At 36.5% G+C, this 14,391-nt stretch overlaps 1 protein-coding gene across 6 annotated transcripts in view; it reads left to right on the forward strand.

Annotated features, from left to right (window-relative positions):
- The window catches only part of MITF (melanogenesis associated transcription factor), a 213,719-nt gene that overhangs the window by 109,352 nt on the left and 89,976 nt on the right, over positions 1–14,391 (forward strand). For 2 of the 6 annotated variants that reach the window (XM_023529701.1, XM_023529702.1), the window contains exon 2: positions 9,830–9,914. The exons of the other annotated variants lie outside the window; for them this stretch is intronic. In XM_023529701.1, coding sequence (XP_023385469.1) covers positions 9,859–9,914 — 56 coding nt within the window. In that variant the 5' untranslated portion in view covers positions 9,830–9,858. The remainder of the gene's footprint in view (positions 1–9,829; positions 9,915–14,391) is intronic. 6 annotated transcript variants of the gene reach the window in all.

Genomic DNA, 14,391 nt, shown 5'->3' on the forward strand with positions numbered 1-14,391 from the left:
CCCTTTCTCTCCTTCCTTTCTTTTCTGTAGGGCATGATCAACAGTGGCCAAGAAAAGTTTCATGGTCAATTAATTAATCATTTAACCCATTGACAAATAGTTATTGGGCACCTTCTCTAAGTCTGAAATTATGCCTGATTCAAGAATGAAGAGATGAACTAAACAGACATGGTTTATGCCTTCATGGAATTCAGAATCCAGTGTGAGCTGCTGGGTACACACAACTAAAGAGGCAACTCCGGTGAAAGGTTCTAATTTTACAATTGGTTTACTTCTGTGATTGTTGGGTAGCTCACATAAATTTGGACCAGGGAACGGTAGTGAGAGGTATGTGGCTCTGGAGTTTCAAACCCCAGATCTGCGTGCAGCTCATTAACATCTTGACTTTGCACAAATTACTCACCTCACTCCCTATTCCTCAGCTTCTTTATTTTAATAAAAGTGATTAAATAAACATGAGGTATGATATGCCAATATAAGGTACAGTTATCAGTACGATGATATGATGAATTCTTTTTTCTCTGCTCCCCTTTCTTTTTTTAAAATGAGACAGAAACGTGATCTCACTTTTTCAAATTTTCAGTTTTCTGCCTGGCACACTAAGAAATAAAAATACATTGAACCTTGACCTAATATTAGAAACTGAACAGCTTATTAATGGGAATATCATTGTGGATGGTGTTTAAAAATTGCAAATTCATGCAATTTCCAAATTGTGTGTTTAAAATGAATGATTTGAACAAAGTTACTCAAAAACATTTCTCTTATTAGAATCTAAGATTCATAATATATGATGTATTTCACTGATGTGTTTCAAGCATATTGAGCAGTGCCTGAGACATAGTACGTGCTCAATAAATATTTGTTGAATGAATGAGTTTTAATAAGAATATATTGATTTTTCTATCTTTTATTCATCATTTTGTCAATAGCTCTTAAAAATAAGCCAATATTATTTGATATCAGGAGCTAGATAAGCTTGAATGGGAGTGATTATTATTCTCTGCATTTATATTATCATCCTTGCCTGTAATACCTGGCAGGTAATTACTACTTAGTAAATGTTAAAGAGAGAATTAGGTGGCTTTGTTGGGCACTTTTTCAAATAACATATTTTATTTTCCAGTTGTAGTTGGCATACAATATATTGAATTTAGGTTGTGTAACGTAGTGATTAGATATGTCTCACAGTGATCACCCCAATAAATCTAGTGCCCCTTTGATACTGTACATAATTATTATAATATTATGACTATATTCCTTATGCTTTCCTTTATCTCTCCATGACTATTTTGTAACTACCTATTTTTTCCTTCTTAATCCCTTCCCCACTTTTCACCAACTGCCCCAAACCCCCTCCCATCTGGTAACCCTCAAAATGTTCCCTGTACCTATGAGTTTGTTTGTTGTTGTTGTTTATTTTGTTCTTTAGATTCCACAGGTGCATGAAATCTTATGGCATTTGTCCTTCTTTAATTGATTTACTCCACTCAGCACAATACCCTCTAGGTCCATCATGAAATATTTTTTCCATCTCTTTACTTTCAGTCTGTGTGTGTTTTTTAATTTGAAGTGAGTCTCTTATAGGCAGCATATGTAGGATCTTGTTTTCTTATTTATTCAGCCACCCTATCTTTGATTGGAGCATTTAATTCTTTTTCATTTGAAGTACTTGTTGATAGATATAGAGTTGTCATTCTTTATTCATATGTTTGAATGTGCATTTTTTTCTTCTTCTTAAAGAAGTCCCTTCCACATTTCTGTAATACTGGATTGATGGTGATGAACTCCTTTAGCTTTTTCTTGTTTGGGAAATTCTTTATCTGTCCTTTGATTCTAAATGATAGCTTTGCTGGGTAGAGTAATTTTGGTTGTAATTAGGCACTTTTTTTTAAAGGACACATGACTTAATATTTTTAAGCAAAGATTTATTTTTCTTTTTTGTCACTTCATGGCAGTATAACTTGAAATTACACAGGCTATTAATTTAAAATGCTGATTATTTTATTTTAATGTTTTATTATCAACATATATATATATACACACTTAGATTATAGGCAAGACTCCCTAGAGTGTAAATGAAATACAGAATGCTAATGTGTATTGAATTTATTATGATTGATTGGATTTAATCAACAGACAGGAAGGATTTCTGTGCAAATATTATTTTTCTCATTTTAAATCCTGTCTGCTTAGCATAACTGAAACAGGATGTCATTAGTATAAGAGTGAATATTGAGATGCTTTAGAGGTTTGGGAAATTTTGACTATTAACATAAATTTAACATAAGGTGATCTATTGAACACAAAGTTGTTAAAAAGTTTTGCTTATTTAAATACATGATTTTCTGCTTGATTTCTGGATGTGCATATGTAGTAAAAATACAAATCAAAAACATAATTTGTAGAATGAGAGCAGAAGGTTCTCTAGGCTAGAATGTTTTGTTTGTAGCTAAGACAACCATTGAAAAGGTGTTGTTGGCAGTCCAACGTCAGGAGAAGTTACAGATCATCACCAACATCTTAGTTTTTAGTTATTCATTATGAACAAATTATTCATGAATATCTCTAGACCTTTTCTGAGTTTATATGTATTTGGAATCTGTACCTTCTCTTCAGAGATCACATTTCAAAAGCATTGTCACTTTTGTTGTTTCCAAATCATAAGTTTTATTTGCCCTACAACTTGAAGTTCTTTGAGCCTCCAAGGACTGACTTTTCATTCCCTACGGTATTCTGAAACAGAGTCCTTGTTCCTTGCATAATATTGATTGATTGCTATTTTTTTTTCTAGGCAGTGCGTTAAGTACTTTTCACACCTTACCTCATTTAGTCGTCACATTAACCTATTAAATAGGTAATATTACCCCCATTTTACAGATGCAGATATTGAGACTCAGAAATTGTACAACTTGCCCAAGGTAAAAGCTACAAGATGAATACACTGTGTGGGGTATGTGTGTGTATGCGTGTGTCTACATTGTACCACCACAGTATGTGTCTTCAGTTGAAAAATGGAGCTAAGTTTATATCTGTAGGAGAGATATTCATATGTAAAACAGTGGGCCATTCAGAGGTTTGCTGTCCACAGGTTAAAACCACTGCCTTGGACCCTTACCACATCTTGTACAAATTGGAGTGTTCGCACCTCAATTTGTTGACTTCTGTACCACCTTCCACCATAGTATGATTGTCCACAAGAAACAGTCTATCTCTCCCTTCAGCTCAGTTTTTGAATACAAATGTTTAATTTACACACATAAACTACAAAGCCTAGCTGACAAAGTATCCCTTTCTTCATTACCTCTATCCCATTTTTATATTTTCCCATTGGACCATAAAGGATTTGGGTGTTTTTTTGAGTTGTTGATGTCCTGATATCTTATTCAGGGATGGAAGCTTGGGAAGGATTGATTTACCTTCCTTAGCAGCCAGGACCTCAACTAGTGTGGTCTGTGGGGGCCACTTCTAGTAGCTGAAAATCATGTGGCTTTAACATATTTTAACATCTTAACTCATGCTTGGAAGAAGAAAGAAACTGATGTCTTAGATGATGATAATGGTGGTTTACTCTCTTGCTTCAATCCTCAATACCCTTAAGAAGACGGCAGAGATATCCTATGTGCTTATTTGCCTTTCAGTCTTTACCTTTGAAAAAGGTACTACAGTGAAAGAGAAATCCACCTTTTTCTTTTTAAGCGAGTTAGGAGATAACCACTAAATTAGGAGAAAACCCCACAAATTTAAAGTCCTAAAGTAGAAGATTTTATTTATCATGAAGTCCTATTGTAACTTTGCACCCTCCTTATGGCAGCAGCATTATCTTTTCCTGCTTGTCTACCTAGATAAGGAAAGTAAATTGCATTTTTACTAAATTTGTTATTTGAATTGCCTTTAAAGTAGAATAATCTCAGCGTTTCCCTCCCCAACTTTGTGTTATATCATGATCTTGTTTTATGTTGTAGGTTGTGGTTTGCTTATTGCAAATACATCATTGCCATTTATAGATGACAAAGAAATAGCCTCTGGATCGTCTTTAATGCAGTAGCAAGTATTTCTTTTGAAGTGAGCTGTAAGAGAATATCAAAGAGCTCAAGCTAGGGAATTAATGTGTTGTATTGATTATTATATTAAATGAAAGACCAAGCTATTATTTCATGTGCTCTCCCTTCAATTGCTTAAAAATTTAGACAGAATTTGGGGTGCCTCTTTGTAAATCCTATTTTTATTCTCAGGACAGATATTTCTAAACAGTTTTAAAAAACATTAATTTTTTTTTTGTTTGTATAAGCATCTGAAAAGTATTTAAATAATGTTGGCATGAGCCCAAATCAAGTTTACCTGAGGTCATTTTGGTCTTGTCTGCATTTTCCTTCTCAGTGTTACAGGACATCCTTGTGTGCCAGGTACAATTGGCAGTCTTGCAGAAGATGCTGTATCATCATTGTTACCGGGAGATCTGTTCTTGGTAGTAGAAAAAAATAGAAATAAGATGGAAGAGTTAAAGGTGATTGAGTGGTACTGAACAGTTATTTCTGCAGATAGGTAGTCATTAAAAATTTCCTTCAGTCAAGCTGTGAGGGTTTCAAAATAGAACTGATAGACCAATTCCTTGTAGCTTTGTATCCCAATACTTTATGGAATGTGAGTTGTGTTTAGCAACTAAAACTTCCAAACAAAGAGTATACAATTGTGCCTCATTTAAGCCTGTTGACTTCCTTCCTAATTAATTAAATGTCCCTCTCAAATTATACTTCATAGGCCCTTTCTTAACTGATCCTTTGCTATTTTGTCGCTCTTCCTTCCCTCCCTCCTTCCCTCCTTCCTTCCTTCCCTCCTTCCCTCCTTCCCTCCTTCCCTCCCTCCCTCCCTCCCTCCTTCCTTCCTTCCCTCCTTCCCTCCTTCCCTCCTTCCCTCCCTCCCTCCCTCCCTCCTTCCTTCCTTCCTTCCTTCCTTCCTTCCTTCCTTCCTTCTTCCTTCCTTCTTTCCTTCCAGAAAATATTTATTGAGTACTTACTATATGCCAGGCACTGAGAAAAAATAAAATACAAAGGATTCTGCCTGGCCTCAAGGATAAAAGATACTTAAAACAAATGAAATGATTACAGATTGGATTAAGTGCTATAAAAGAAAACAAACATATACTGAGAGAGCAAAAAACAGAAGTAAGTGTTTCCAATTTAGACTTCCCTGGGGAAGAAATATAAAACCTCATCTGAAAGATAAAGAAAAGCCAGGGCCATGTGTATGGGTTCTGGAGCAGGCATTCTGTCCTCCCTCCCAGCTCTTACCATAGATGATTGGCATGTGTATGTGAGTTTTAGGTTTCTCTGGGGGTGAGCCCCTGAAAAGCTAACTCTCTTGCATCTTCATTTTTGTCTTCCCCGCAGCAGTGAGAACAGTGTCTCTCACATGCTGAGTGAATCAATAAATGTTTGAGTTGCAGGGCCTTTCAGTGGCATCTTACTTTCTTTTGACTATTAGCTTAATGGCATGTGGAAAGAGGAGGGGATGTGTTTGTTACTCTTGAGAGTACTCTTTTAAGTTTTATAACCACTTTAATGGTACTATTAATTACCTGATAATAAAGCTTTCAATGAACATTCAAAGCATATCCACAGTAATTCCAAGTGGACAGTTTAAAGAATTAAATAGTAGAGTAAAAGCCTTCTTTATTCAACAAATCAAGGGAGCTTACATTCTTGGGTGTTTTCTTGCCACTCTTAGGGAGGTAATTTACATAGAATATGTTATATATAGTTATATACATTATAATATGTTATATATTACTGGTTCCCAGGCCTGACTTTACATCAGACTTTTATGAGAATCTTTAAAAATATAGAGAATTCCAAACCATACCCCTGGAGAGTTTCATTCAGTTGTTTGGGGAAAAATTTATGACATTTGTGCTTTTAAATGCTCCTGAGTTGATTTTAAGGGGGTGGTATGTGGAGAAGGGTCCCTGGAGCTTCTGATAGGAATACAGGTTTGGAGTCATTGGTCGGGGTCATAGGAAACATGTGCAGACCGAGTAGATGCTTCCTCAGAGGTGTGGAGGAGCTAGTTCGTGGGACACTATAGTGCTGGGCACATGGTAAGCCCTTATTAACTACCATGAGGCTGCAGAGTGAAAGTGTGTGGTTACTGAAAAGAGCAATGACTATCAAAAGAGAAGATATAAGAAAATTGAGTGCTTTGTGGACAATAAAACATTTGACAGCCAAGTAGAATAAGAAGAATTCTGACTGTGATAAAGCAGTGGTTCTGCTTTTCTTCAGCTGAGTTTTGGACAGGATAACAGGTAAAACCTCTTATCTCTTCTCTAACCTGTTCAACATAGTGATTGAATTTTTCCTTCCAAAAAAGAGTCCAATGCCCAAATTTAGTATCCAAAGAACAAGTCGGCTCTCTCTTGAATGGTTGATAGCTTTAAGTTCCATTTTAGTCGAGGTCATCTGTGAAAAGGTCAGTAAGAATTTTGATGACTCTGGTTGATTTGCTGGAAATTGGGGCGAGGGGTAGTAATTAAGATTTGAAATGCATTAGAGTACAGGTAATTTTATTTTGCATTCAGTGTTTCACTTTTTAAAATATTATTTCTTCCTTTTCTCCATTATCATATCTTAGTTTGTGTTTAAATTTAGGGTTTATATATGTAGGTGTGTGTGTAGGGGGTGTATACATATGCATATACATTTCTATATGCACTTAGGATGCTCATCTAGATAGTACAAATGTGCACAGGGGAATTGCTCACATATTATAGATAAATGCATTTTAAAGGTATTTATTCAATATCAAGATGGACTGTTCTACTAGGTTCTAGGGATGCATGGTAAATCAGACATGGTTTACCATGTTCCTGCTGCTCAGAAAACATTCGTTGAATAATTGGATGACTACTTGAGGACCAGTATTGGGAAAAAGTATGTAATATTTCATGAATTTTATAGATAGAGACAGATGTGCGCATTTAAGTCAAGCTTTAGTCCATTTGCTGGTAGGCATTTCATTGCAGTGTCCAAGAAGATTCTCGAAGAGCACTGGTATAATGTAGAACTTTCTAAAATACCATTAATAAGTTGAACACATGCCCCTTAAAAGTAATTTTATTTAAACACTTATGTAAATGGTCAATGACTTTCTTCGGGTAGTGGATTGTTCAGGATAAAAAAGTCAGGTGATGTCATTGTCTGAACATGTCTGGGGAGCATTTGGCACCATACTGTGTCCTCTCCTGGAAAGGCTGGAATTGATATCATTGGTTTCATGGTCAACATTTGAGAGCCCATGGAGGGTACAGATTTTTCTGTGTGTAAGCGTGTAATAAATCAGGGTTTCAATTTTAAAATATACCTGGGTACCTTGTAACTTAATGCAGTTACAAATAGTGTCCAAGGTGGGAGGGAGTCTAGCTCGGTGTTTTCAGACATAATCTCTTAAAGGTCTGGTAATTTTCTGCCCTTTCTATTTTCCTTGATCTTTTACTTTATTTCTGGTCAATGTGAATCCAGGATAACAAGCCTAACCATGTCATAAACATAAGAGCTATTTTTCAGTTGAGAGCTTTATTATGTGTCAGGCTATGCTAAACACATTACATATAGCTCCTTCATCTTTCACAATAATCTGTAGGGTAGCCACTTAGCATTTCCCCTTTCTCAGGTGAAGAAATAGGCACATAGAAAGTTTAGTAATTTGCACAGGGTCGCAGAATTAGTAAGTGGTGGGATTTCAGTCTGGACAAGTTAATACTAGAACCTGTATTGTTAATTTTTATGCTATACTGTGCTAGTGGCAGGAGGAAGAGAGGTGCGGTTAGTTGACAAAGGGAGTACTGTAGCACCTTAGTCGTATTTTTACCCAGTACGCAGCAGAATACTGGCATGTAGGAAGTAGTCAATAACTGTTGGTAATGAATGCAATTATTGTATCAGGGACCTAGATTCCCCACTTCACTTCTATTCTTTTTACATATTGGTCTTTAATTTTTCCATTAGTCTGCCTACTTTTCTCCACCCTTTCTCTCTCCCTTCTCCCCTCATTGCCCCACCCCCACCCATGAGCTATCATTGCCTCCTACCAGGACCTTGCAGTATCCATAGCCAGTCTTGCCTTCTCCAGTTGGTTCTCCATATAGCAGCCAGAGGGACCTTTCTAAAAATTCAAATCTGAGCCCATTGCTCTCCTGCTTACAAGTTCTCAATAGTTTCTGCTCATATTGGATCACATCAACTACCTTTCCATAGCCTACCAGATCCTGCATGGTCTGGCCTTGGTTGATGCTTTGATTTCATGGATGCCACACTTTCCCCTTATTTTCTGTCTTCTAGCCACAACGGATCTTCCTTCTAACTTCCTACCCCAGGGTTCTTGCAAATGTTGTTACACTGCTCAAAAGACTCTTCTTTTGTGCCCCCGCCGTACCCCTTCAACTGCTCCCCAACTCAGATCTCAACCCAGATGTCCCTGCCTTAAGGGAAGCTTTTTTTCGCCCTTACATTTTAAGCTTTTCCAGTTTGCAGTAGCAGTTATCACATGTATTATTACATATTTGAGTGATTGTTTGATATTTGTGTCATAGAAGACTGTAAACTCTCAGAATTTATACAGTGCCTGGGACATAGTAGGTATTCCATAAGTATGTATTAAACAGTTGAATGAATGAATTAATGAATGGAAAATGAACAAAGAATAAAAGAGCCAGAAATAGCTTATCTGAGACTCCTGGCTGGATGTTTCCTTTTATTAAAGGGAACCTTAAAATAAGATCATTTCATTATATTATAGCATTCGAGTTTGATTATAGCTTATAGAGGTTGCATTGTTTTCCAGCCATTTACTTGGGAGACTCTTGGGCACAGAGAGGAAAAGTAATTTGCTCAGGGTACACGGTTTGTCAATGTCAGATGTCTTTGTTCTGACCTTTAGATTGTATGTAGAGAGAAAGATACATATTTTCATAACTCTGTGGGACATCTTTGGTGTGCTGAGTCTGTAGGAGGTGCATCAATATTTGATAATATTGATGTTATTATGTTGGAATTTTAAAGTGTCTTTTAAGAACATGTATTTTTGTTTTTTTTTCCTTGTATACCAGTGTGTTCAGAATTTAATTGGATGGCAGTCTATGAAGGCACTGGTTTACAGCCTAAAGCTGTGTATGTCCTAAAAGATGGTGCCCACAATTAGAAGCAGCTTGTGTTTGACTCCCACCAGGACCGGTCAGGAATAGCCCTTCTTATATTCTTGGGGTCTGAGGGTAAGAAATGCTGTCTGGATCTCTAGCCTGTCAGCAGGAAAGCATGTTCATTTATCAGGCTCTAGTTCCAAAAAATGCTTGTTAATGGATGCAAAGCAGCTAGAGATGTGTGATGAGCTGATGCCCAAGATCTTCCCAACTGAGAAGGGGCACAAGCAACCCCACAACCCTCCTTGATTCTGCAACTGTTAAGTGTTAAAATTTCACTGGTATGTGAAATTACCTCTCCTTTCAAGTTCTCTAATAACAAGCAGCCGCTGCAAGCCTCACCCGGTACCTGCACTCAGGAGGGCTAAGTAAGCATCCCAAGGTGCTCGTCTGGCTGCTGGTTGGTTTCTGGCTGAGCCTGGGTCCTTGTGTAGCCCCCTTTGTAGTGTGAGGCAGCATTTTTGTCCTGCAGGTACAGTAGGTACTGGATTAAACAGGTCTGCTATTGCAGACAGACACCAGGCACCTTTCTAGCAGGAGCTGTGTTTGGATTGGAGTTTCCAGGGCCTTATCAGGAGCCACCCCTAGTGACACAGCCAGTGCCAGAACTAACTTTGACTTTCACTCTTCGCCAAGGGCTTGCAGAACACCTTAAAGGAAAAAAGATGGAGGCGCTCAGAGTTCAGATGTTCATGCCCTGCGCCTTTGAAAGCTTATATCTGTAAGTGAAGTTTTATTCTGGAAATAATCCCGGGACCACTTAACAGGAGTGATTTTTCTTTTAAGGGGGAGGACAGCGAAAGGGAAGGTTTTATTGGGAGGTAAAAATACTGGAACTGTTACTTTGTGACTATGGCTTTAATTAGCTTGAGCTGTAACCTCGAGGAGGTAGATATGACAAGAACAACTAATTTGTGGGGAAATCAGAATGCTAGCCCTTTAGATTTGCCATTTTGTTTAAAATTGAATGTTGGTCTTAAATTAATAATGCCAAAAAATGACTGCTTCAAAAATCTGAGAATAGAGCTTGATTTAAGATTACAAGTTAGACTGCAGTATAGCTTTGTTATGAATTAAAAAAGGATTTTCTTCAGGAAAAAGCGTATGCTTAATGGTAACATTTGTTAAAACTGTCCCATTGCAGACACTTTGGATTTTTGCTCTCTCCTATTTTGGAATAGTAGCAGTAGCATTAATAAAATCTCCTTTGCATTTCTGTATATTGATTTTTTTTTTTTCCTTTTCTTTGAGAGGAAAACAAAACATCCAAACATCAGAATCATCTGCCCGGCATGTAAACGTAGAATATGTTTAAAACTGTCAGTTTCAAAGAAATACTAAAATGGAGAAATACAAATGGATGCTAACTCTCCCTACATTCTTTAACATTTACTTTCAATGTTAGGTGATAAGATTTGAAACCAATGCTGAAAGCTGTGTCCCTAAGTGAATAGGCATTCAAGCAAATCACCTTATGCAAAAGCCACCTCTGGAGCTTAATAATTATTTACTGAACGTTCCTGGGTCATGAGAGAGGTTCTGATTAAGTCAGAAATGCATTATGTTCAGCAGCTTGTGAAGGTGTGTTTAAAGACGGCAGGAATAATGGAAAAATACTAAATGTAGCAGAACTATTTTGAGAATTTGATTCTTAAAAAAATAAAATTCTCATAGTTTAAGCATGGTTAAAGTTCATAATGTTCAATAGACACATCTTTAAAAGGTCTTATAGAAGCTTTTAAAATGATTTCTAATTTCTTGTGTTGTTTTTGCTGTATTAAGTTTACTGTTATAAATGTTTTTCATTCTGTATTTCATTAAAACAGTTTACTTATCTCTCTAAAATGATAGAGCATTTTCATGAACAAAGTATATATAATTATGTATTTAAAATGTCATTATTCTAGAAATGTTATAAATTTCTACTTTGTAAATCAGATAATAGTTAGGGAGGTAATAGCCATTCCTTGTGATTCATACACCATAAGAATGTCCTCTATAACCTAATAATTTTTAAAATATTAATTTTAAGCAAATTAATGGATGTCGTGTGGCTAAAAACATATTCTGATGTAGCATAAGTACAGTGGTGATGTCACCCTTGATGTACACCAAAATTAATTCTTAATTTCAACTACTTTTGCTTAATTATTTTGAATTTTTTGTTGCGGATAACAAATACTTGCCATAGGAGCATGCTTCCCTATAATTTTTCAGAATGAAATTCTTAGCACATATCTTTGACAAAACTTGTTCACTGAGCTGTTGCCCATTAACTTCTTTGTGCTTGTTCTTTTAGGGAAGGCACACATTGTGAATTAATTGTTCCTTTTATATTTTTCTCTAGGAAAGCAAAGGAACACCATAGCATAAACAGCAACGTTCTAAGAGTTTTGACTTCCTAGAAAATAACTTGTCAGTTTTCACTAGTTTTGAGATGGTAAGATGCTCAGGTGATGCCAATGCAGAATTTAAAACATAGCAGAGAAGAATTTATCGCCTAACTTTTACTTGTCTACATGGTGTGTTGACCACCATTCTCAGTATCTTACCTATGTTAACACATTGAATTCTCATAATTCCTCAATGACAAAGGCACCTTTGTTTTACCTCCGTTTTTCAGATGAGAAAATTGAGATTTGGGCAAATGGAAAATACTGCCCAAGTCATATAGCTGAAAAATGATAGAGCCAACATTTCAAATCTAGGTATACTGGCTCCAGCGTTTCTGCTTTTTTCTGTTATGTTTTATAGATTTTCATTTAAGATACTGAATGAATTGATGTTTCTTTCTCTGCTTTTTGATTGATGGATTTCTCCAATGCCGAGATTTCTGAATTACCCGAACTATATAATTTCAGCTTTTGAGGGGCCACGTATAGTTCAATGCTATACAATATTTGTCTGTCAAATGTTTTTCCTGCGTCATATTTACTGTCTATTATAAGGCAATTGTTTGGAGCAGGGGAAAACTCTGTTGAATATATACATCGATTATAAGATTTGCTCTGACTTGGAAAGTCTTAAAATGTGGAGGAAAAGTTTTTCTTAGAATTAAGAAATACAGTAAGTCTTTAGAGCTCAGATCTCCTTGGAGAAATGTGTTGTGTGTAATTGTATGATTTAAACAAATGGTTTGATTAAAGTTCTTCCAACGCTAAGGTTCCAGTATTATCTGATTTTCTGAGGTGAGATATTTGTTAGGATAGAGACACCAAATTTGCCTTTTGAAGAGGTATTTATCTCATCCTCCTATGTGCCAAATATTCTTCTAGGTGCTGGAAAATCTATATATGAATAAAAATGTAAAAACTCCTGTCCTCATGGAACTATCTACCACGTCATGAAGGACCAGGTATATTTCAACTCCGTCCTTAAGTTCAGGGCCTCATCCTCATGGTCCAAAATAGCTGTTGGAGCTCCAGCCATTATAACCAAATTCCAGGGGACACGATGGGAGAAGGTTCAAATAAGGTGTATCTCTTCAAGGAGAATTTCTGGAGGTACCATATAACATTTTTTCTTAAATCTCATTGACAGAAGTTAGGCATGAAGCCAGTCTAGCTCCTAGAAAGCTGGAGAATGTTATAGCATTTGGCAGAATACCAGCCAAAACAAGGAGGAAATAGGAAAATGGATACTAGATTGAGTCGCAGCTCTTAGGCTGAAACTTTGGTACTTTTTTTTTTTTCCTCAGAGTAACTAATATTTTCTAAGACATCAAAAAACCCAGCTGTGGTATACCAGAACACATTAAACTGGCTTAAGCAAAAACAGAGATTGATTGGCCCTTGTAAATCAACATCTACTATCTAGGTTTATCAAGGAGTCAGGGATGGTTTGATTCAGATTCTCACTGTCATCCAAATATCGACTCCTTCTTTGTTCTTCCTTCTCAGTTTTCCATTCACTCTTTTAACTCACATTACTCTTGTATCTAGTTTGGCTTTTTTTTTTTTTTTTTCCAGATAAGCTCAGGAAGTTCCAGATTTACATTCTACATTCTACTATCTTTCCAAACCTTAGTGTAAAGAGTTATTTTACCCCAGTAGTTGTTGTCAAAAGCATAGGGCTGACTCTTATTGGATCATCTTGGAGCACAAGCCCATTTGATGCATATGCTGATTGGTCAAGCCTAGAGCGTGTTTCTGTGTCTGGAGTTAGTAGCACCACTACATCCTCATGAATGAAAGTGAAAAATCTGTTTTTTAAAAGTGAAATCAGGGTACTTTACCAAAGAAGTTGGACAGGATTCTGGGCAAGTATGAATAACATGTGACCCCCGTAAATCATCACTACTATTTGTAAGGCTGCCTCCTACACCATGACAGGTGTACCTATTCGCTGCTCCTGAGACCACAGTTAGTACTTCTGTCTTGATTTCCCCACAGTATTGCAAATTTGATAGATATTGCTAGACATGTAGTAATTGCTAAGTGATGGCAGCCTAAGGCTTTTGACTCTTCTCTGACCTGTTATAATGTTGTCTAGACAAGAAGACAAGAGCATATCCTATACCTAGAGCAGTTATTTGAGTAAGTTTAGAATGGTTTTCTGTCTTTAAAAAGATCCTACCAATTACTTTAACGCGGATGTCTGAATTCTGTCGTTAGATTGTCAAAGTTTCGGATTAAAGAAGTTCTTTCTTTTAAAATACTCTAGGTGGGGTATCATGCCATGTTATATCAATTACATACACTTTATAGTGAATGAGTTTTTGGAGTCTTTAAAAACATGTCAGCTAGGTGTGAATAGAATTCCATAGTTGGGCAGAGTAAGCAAGAATTCTAGAGTGTGATCTAGTGAAAGGAAGCTTGATATGAAAGACAGAAAGCTTAAATGTGGGGCATCTCAACTTCATCTGCTTTTTAGCCTTTTGGTAGTCTGACTTGCAGAGACAATTTCTCAAAGGGATTTGAGTATTAAGAGTGTGCTAACCCATAGTGGCATCTGTGGAAAATGGAGATCAATTGTGGTCATAAAATGAGGAAATGGCATCCTCATATCCTTGGATGAAAATATTTTTTAGTAAGAGGTTGACGTTCTCTTTAACTGGAGTGTATAGAAGTGAGAAACTCTTTGGGAGTGGTGAAAATAACCAACTTAAAAAAATCTGATAGTGAAAATTGCCTGGAAGTACATTGTTCATATACTACAGAGATCTCTTAAACATTTTTGTTCTTAGCTCTTAGTTAAGG

This window comes from Pteropus vampyrus, unplaced genomic scaffold, assembly GCF_000151845.1.
Source record: "Pteropus vampyrus isolate Shadow unplaced genomic scaffold, Pvam_2.0 Scaffold41, whole genome shotgun sequence".
Lineage (NCBI taxonomy): Eukaryota > Metazoa > Chordata > Mammalia > Chiroptera > Pteropodidae > Pteropus > Pteropus vampyrus.